The following is a 7,628-nucleotide window of genomic DNA, read 5'->3' on the forward strand; positions in this document are numbered from 1 at the left end:
TCTGAATGCTTTCAATCAAGCAGGGAGATCAACATGAAAGCCAGGGAAAGCTGCAACTTGGTCCTTTTAAGCCTGTATGTTTTCATCCCACCATCCCAGGGTCTTGACATATGCACTCTTCGTATTGTCACAGAGCCAGACAGCTTGGAGGCATGACAGCTAAAGGAACAAAATCTCCTAATGATGAGGGAAAATTCACTTGTGCTCCACTTTAATGATTACAAAACCAAAACCTCCTCTAGATGGGATGACCTAACTCTGCAGGTGAGATCAGGACTCGGTTTTTTAAAGTGTATATGACACGAAATTTTTTACGCTGTTTTTTGGTAGCTAGATACCTATGATGAACGATTCGAGAGTTGAAATTCGTCGAAAATTCCCCTAAAAATTTTTTTGTTGTTCGAACTTCGCGCGAATACGGCCTAGGATTTGTCCCCTAGACCGCGCGGCCAAAAAGTCACGTGAGCTAAGGCTGTGACGTCAGGTTGTTGTACTCTCATTGAGAACATGGCGGAAAAGAAGAAGCCCGTAAGGAAAGGTGGGCGCTATTGTGTCGCCGGAGCGCCCAACAATCAGAGCTGTACGAACACCAGCTACACGCCAGGCATCTCGATGCACCAATTTCCTGTGGATCGCGTTTTGAGAGAGAAATGGGTGAAATTCGTGCAACGGCACCGAGTGGATTTCAAAGAGCCGATTTCAAAGCATGCCTCATTGTGTTCGGTCCATTTTGAGCGAAGCTGTTACGAGAACAGAATGGCTTTCACGATGGAGGGCATGGAAAACACGAAGCGGAATAGAGTTCTGATCAAGGGTTCTATCCCCACAATACACGCAGTTGTGCCAGAAGTTTCCGAAGAATTGACGGATCGCAAGAAGCGTCAGGTGAGCAGTTATTACCAGTCATTTTTTTTGTAGAGTTCAAACGTAATCGACCGTGAGCTGTTATATTTTGGCTATAGTTGAGACGTGATGCACTGACAGAGTATGAGACGAAAGAAAAAAAGAGGAGAGTCGAGGAGGCTAGAGAATCAAGTTGTAACCTACTAGATTTTCACGACGTTGTAGATGACGGAGGTGAGAAAAATATTTGCCCCGATTCAACTCACACCCATGTGAGCCCAAGTTCCACTGCCACCAGAGTTACAATTGCTGCTCCTCCGCTGGCATGTTCTACCCCTTTAACTTCACCACTTGCCTCAATATCTGCAAGTACAACTCTGATCGATGAGACGCCTCTGTCCGCTGTCACTCCATCCCGAAGCTCAACTCCACTGTTAGGCAGCTCCTGTGTAGACTGCACACACAAGAAAAAGGTGAGAACCTTACAAAAACAAGTGAGACGCTTGAAGACAGCAGTCAAGGAACAGAAAAAGGAGATAAGGGAGCTGAAAAGTGTAAGTGCTGAAATAAACCATTCTGGTCTTTTGTATATTCTCACGTACCTTTGCATCAATTAGAAAATTTTTGTCCGTATTCATCATGCATCAAGAAATTATTATGCATTTGTGAATAACTCTAACATACGTGTTAATGATTTGTCAGCCATGTAGATAATAAGTCTTGAATCCCATTTCATGTTTGACTTTGAACAGAAGGTGAATGAACAGAAACTGAGGAAGAAACTGAGGAGGAAACTGCCCAAGAGGAGAAATGTGGATCAGAGGATATATTTGTTTGGTCAAGCGCTTGGAGCGATACAGAAACTGAGAAAGAAAGCGAAGCCAAGGATGGGGATTGGAAGTCACCTAAGAGCTCCACAGATTCAATTGATTCCACTGGAGATGATGAAATGGAAGAGGATCCTGCTGATGAACATCTAGAGAAGGATATCAGGTGGGTACTATTTGAGACAACCTTCATTGCTTTATTATATTTATAATGTTACTTTAAATTTTTTCCTGAATCATGGAATGCATTCATTTCCTTCTAAAAGATGCATTTCTACTCCATTTATAAGACAGCTATTATGATAACTGGAATGTATTGGCATATTCACTCGAAAGCCAGACTGGAAAATAGCAGAGAATTGCTTGAATTGTACACACAAGCAGTCAATTGAGTTTCGAAGCAAATAGGAAGAAAAAGTGGTGGGCATCAAAGTAATTTTTTGGGTATCATATGATTCAAGTGACCTAGACATGTTTCATATTTTGCAGAGTTAATTCTGACACTCCTGGATACAATGAACCTAAGTTCATTGTGTTTTACTCCATGCTACTACAACTGTTCACACTCTTGTGTTTTAACTGCAAAGCAAATTTTCCAAAAGCTAGAATGAGGCAGTGTGGAACGATGGTTATAGTGACTCAGAGTTGTCCACAATGTCACAAGGAGTACACTTGGAAATCACAGCCAACTGTTTTGGGAAAGAACCCTGTCGGTAATATCTTGTTAAGTTTTAGAGTCTTGATGGCTGGGGCATCGATAAGCAAGGTCTTGCTGGTATTCCGCCATATGGGGCTCTGTGCGTATTCTGGCCGCACCTATTTTCGACATCAGAGGTCTTTCCTATTCCCTGCTGTGCTCCTCTACTGGGAAAGATATCAGGCAAAACTGATAGAGAATATTAAGAAATTAAAAAATGTGGCATGGACCGGTGATGGCAGGTTTGATTCCATGGGGCATTCTGCAAAATATGGAGCGTACACAATGTTTTGTACCACAATCTTGAAAGTTGTCCACTTTGAATTAGTTCAGGTAAATGTTGTATGAATACTGGGCACTAGTATATACCACACCAGTGAATGATGTTTTTCATGTGGGTTGATTGGTGAGTTCAGAAGTCATTAACAAACACTACTCACCTCTGTGCAGCTGAAGAGACAGACTCAGGCATGAACAATCTAATTTCTAACCATTTTGTGGTATAGTAACAGATATAAAATTATTTCTATATATACTAAAACAATTATAATATAAACTTTGGGGAACTAAAACTGAATGGTCTGATACATAAAATGAATACGATAAAAATTACAGTAATGACAAAAGTAGTAATACTGAAAATAACCAAAGATTTGTATAGTATTCCCAGCATTTTATTAACCTTTTATTTTCTTGTTCATCCTAGGCAAATGAAACTGGAGGAAGTCAACAGACTGAGCTGGAAGGAGCAAAGAGATGTTTTTCTTTTTTGCAGCATCTTGGTTTATCAATTGGTATTTTTGTGTCTGATAGGCATAGAGGCATTGCAAAGTGGATTAGGGAGAACTGTGTCAACACCAAGCATTATTTTGATATATGGCATGTAGCGAGATCACTGGGGAAAAAGTTGTTGGCTCTGAGCAGAGAGAAAGGGTGTGAAGTTGTTAAAGAATGGATGAAAGGAATAAGAAACCACCTCTACTGGTGTGCAACCTCAACAAAAGCTGGGTTTGAGTCCCTCATCCTTGCCAAATGGAACTCATTTTTGCATCATGTCAGCAACAAACACAGTAACCACCCAGATCCACTTTACAAACAGTGCCATCATGGACAGCTTGAACCCAGAAAGTGGATTAAAGTTGGTATGAAAATTGAAATTGATAATATAAAATTTACTGCATCTCTTTTTCAACTTACCTTGGCCAGTTCTGTTTATTTTTGCAACCCTACATATCTTAAAGGTCAGTGAGCCACATTTAAGCCACTGATATCAACAAAGTAGACTTAAGTGATTTCTTTCATGTTTACCTTAAACAGGAACTGAAGCATATGACAAACTGAAACTGCTGTTGACCAAGAGAATGTTATTGAATGATATAAAGAAACTTTCACCAGATGCCCAGACGAGCTGCCTTGAAGGCTTCCAAGCAACCTTGAACTACTGGCATCCTAAAATGACCTGCTTTACTTGGCTGGGGACTCTCAGCAGGTATACATGTCATTCAAATTCTTTAAAATGATTTCAAGTCATTCTGTTGTTTTAAGCTATGAAATGAACATGAATTTGCTCATCTTTGTAAAAATGTTTTGATAGGCACATACTTGCAAGTTTGCATTTCAACGAGAATCTCCAGAGGGAAACCCAAAGGGCAAGGGATGGACATGAATACATTCAGGTCACGTACCCAAAATTTAAAATGGGAGAGGAAGTTGTGCGAGAGGTGGCATGCCCACCTACCTATGGTAAATATTAGTATTGCTGTTATTGACTGCGGTGAAGAAAACCTTATTTACAAGAAAACTACACCAGTAGTTTCTAAATACTTTGCTTTCCTTGTGTCCTTCTCTGGGGTAAAACCCTGCAGCTCTTTTGCAGAGCATTACTTCTTATTTGACATACCCTGAACCTGAACTATTTACAAACAAACATGTACATTATACATTCATATTTTTTTCAGGTTATGTTGATGGTTTGAGGAAACTTATTTTCACTTTTCCAAAAGAAAAGAGGGAGGAAGTAATCAAGAAGTACACAGCAAGAGCACCTGAGCCCCTCGACCGACAGTTTCCAGAAAGATTGAGCAAGGAGGAAGCTGTGAAGGCATACAAGGCTAGGAAGGCAATGAAGAAAACAGCACTATTTCCACCCAGTTAGTTTATTGCTTTATGAATCCATTCATTTCATCATCCAAATCTAATAGGAAATGATTATATTATTACAGCTGTACACTGAAGTGTGAATTATTTTATTTTTGCCTCCTGTCTGGAGGGAAAAGCTTTTTTTTTTATAAGCATAGCTTTTATTTTCTTCATTTTCATTGGTGCTGATCATAAATTTTTCTACTCTTTCATGACAGTGCATCTCTGACCTTATACCTGAAAATATTGCACTCTCCAAGACCTCAGTCACACGGTCAGGAAACCAAACAATTTCAGTACCAGATTGCATATATCTGGTGAATGTGTCAGGGGCTATTTCTGTATACATTAATGTGCATTTCTAGTGTCCTTTTTTATTTATTATTCCCTTTATTTATTCCCTTGTTTATTATTACCTTTCCCGGGTGAATGTGTCTGAGGGCTATTTCTATACACATTAATTTTCAGTTCTAGTGTCCTTTTTATTTATTTATTCCCTTTATTTGTTCCCTTTATATATTCCCTTATTTATTGAGAATGTGCAGGGCACAATGGTATGTCCACTAGAGAACTTGAAAATTTTTTATTTCTATGCTCTTATCGCAGTGGCTCTGCAGCACTTGAACCAGCCTGTATGTAACTCAAATAATACAAGTGCAGCAATTATGACTCAGTATGACATACCACCCTGCAGACCATTAGCACCCAGCACCAATTTTAATGTGAAAAAACCACAAGCTACAAGTAAATATAAAACTGGGTTATATCGAGGTTTTTAGGTTCAGTATAAAGTACTGTAGAACCCTTTCACTCCCAAGATCTACATATGAATAATTCAACTCTATGCCATTCCCCAATTATGTCGCTTGTATGATTCTAGTTCTGAGAATTTGGTAAGTAAAGACATACTTATCAACAAGCACCATCTGCTTGTTGATAATTTTCTTTCTTCTTGTTATCTCTGTTTGAGTATGTATGAATGTTGTAAGGTGAAATTCTTTGTTGGTCACTCCTGGGAGTGACTTAAGGTCAATTGATCAAACAATTATCATACATTATCCAGACAGATGTAGATCATTTAACATCTGTATTAATTGACTTTGATATGTAAACAAAAACATACACAGAAATAGCTCTCTGTTTTCACCTTATAACCTAGCTACTAAAAGAGAACTTGTTTAGCATTGAATTAGAAACTGTGTACATCAAAAACTTGAAGAGAACTTTTTATATCAGCTTTTTGGCAAAAGTGAAATATCCTTATGATATTTGTGGGTCAAATATGTGGTTAGTTGTGTGCATCACCTATGAGCTTCATAGTTCTTCTTTCCCCTTTTCTTTTTGGATACAGTTGTTTTGCCAAAGGTCAACCAACCTAACTTGAGTAATAAAGATGGGACAATTCCTCAGAATAATTTGCCAATTGGGAATGACTTTTTTATCGCATGGATTTACCAGCCCCCTTCTAAGGCCATCTGCAGCCAGCTCAAATCTTGATATGATGAAACCACAAACACAGCAGCCACAGGTACATGTAGATCAGAATAGGTTTATATCTTCTATTATAACAGTGGTATACAGCTGTATGTATTACAATTAGTAAATCAACAAAAAATGGGTTTACGTAGATACATATGTAATATGTATCATTTAGAGAAAATGTCCACTTAGCTTTTCAATCAGGTTGTTGAGAGGTGCAGCAGTGGAAGAGACTGAAACAGGCCAGATAATCAACTTCCTGGAAGACTCATAGAGCTCTATGAAGAGGCAAATTCATGGTATACCAGACAGCAGATACTCTCTATTTTTGTTTGTGACCACTTAAAGTCTGAATTATTGACCTCAATTCTGGGTCTTACAAAATGGAGAATTGAAAAAGCAAGAAAACACACTTTTCTTAACGAGCCTGGTCAACAAATACAATCCCCATAGATCAACCAAAGTAGACTGCACCAATAAAAGGTTGACCACTTTCTTGATTTCTTTTCCAGTCTGTCTTTTTCTCAAGATGTCGCGTACGGAACAAAAAAGTTAAAACTTTCCGATGGTAAGACACTGGAAATTCCTAATATGGTGACAACTGTAATAGCATCAAGACTTGTCCAACTGTATACACCGTACTGTAACGAGACTAGAATTCAACCTTTAGGTTGATCGACGCTGTTTACCATAGCGAAGGTAAGCAGTTTCGAAAATAGAACAAAGTCTCTCCATGTGTAATTAAGACAATTCCATTGATGATCCTTATCAATTACTACACAAACCAACCTTGCTCTGCCTACATTTTAACATTCTCTCTGCACCGTTAAGGTACCTTAGTCGTAAACTCTCAAGTAACATCACTCCTAGTAAGGAGATCAGTGTACAGATTGCTGCCTATAATCGATGTTAAGATATAAAGAAAGCAGATTTTGCATCGAACATGTTATTCATTTTACACTTATGTCTCTCACTGCGTACATATAGTCGCTAGGTGCCCTACAAAGGGCACCTCGTGTTAGATAGTGTTACACAACTTATATACAACTTACATATTATACAACTTTGCATAATATGTCTTGAGCTTGTAACAATAAACATTCATTTTCCTCTGGAGAATAAAATTCATTTTCACACAGGAACAGAAGATGCATGCAAACGGCGGCAAAGTGTCCTTGCAAAGGCTTTGGAGGTAGAAGTCTTAGAAGATATTCTTTTTCAGCCTAAAAGAAAAGGTGAGTACCTTATTATAGGAATATAACGAAGCATGTTAATAACGCGAACAAAATTTACGCGTCATAAAATTAACGCGAATTTTCCAAAAGTTATGTTTACATACATTTAATTAACGCGAATTTCCGTGCGGTACGTTGCATAATTAAGACGTGAATTTAATATTTTTTGCGCTCATTTCGTTAGAAAACAACAACGGCAAACAACAAAATTTGCTCTTTATTTCCGGCAAAAAACATAGGATACTAAGGCATGAATGGATCAAGGGTTGGAATGCGCCCCTTCCTGGCGCTTTCTACTGCCTCCGTTATTCCTTTCCATCCATTCAAGATGATTTTCCTCCCCTTTTCGCCTTGCAGGAATTCATATATACTCATAAGTAGCTTGGAGTGGATTGGCTTCAGTGTTGA

General features: G+C 38.5%; 1 protein-coding gene across 1 annotated transcript; it reads left to right on the plus strand.

Moving 5' to 3' along the window:
• Positions 1–1,514: 1,514 nt before the first annotated feature.
• Positions 1,515–4,522, plus strand: LOC148720279 (uncharacterized). The gene is made up of 6 exons (XM_088738010.1): positions 1,515–1,836; positions 2,160–2,700; positions 3,074–3,509; positions 3,685–3,856; positions 3,962–4,110; positions 4,326–4,522. The coding sequence occupies exons 1-6, from the start codon at positions 1,793–1,795 to the stop codon at positions 4,520–4,522; spliced, it is 1,539 nt and encodes a 512-aa protein (XP_088594136.1). The 5' UTR covers positions 1,515–1,792.
• The last annotated feature ends 3,106 nt before the right edge of the window (positions 4,523–7,628 follow it).

Source organism: Stylophora pistillata, chromosome 11, assembly GCF_964205215.1.
Source record: "Stylophora pistillata chromosome 11, jaStyPist1.2, whole genome shotgun sequence".
Taxonomy (NCBI): Eukaryota; Metazoa; Cnidaria; class Anthozoa; order Scleractinia; family Pocilloporidae; genus Stylophora; species Stylophora pistillata.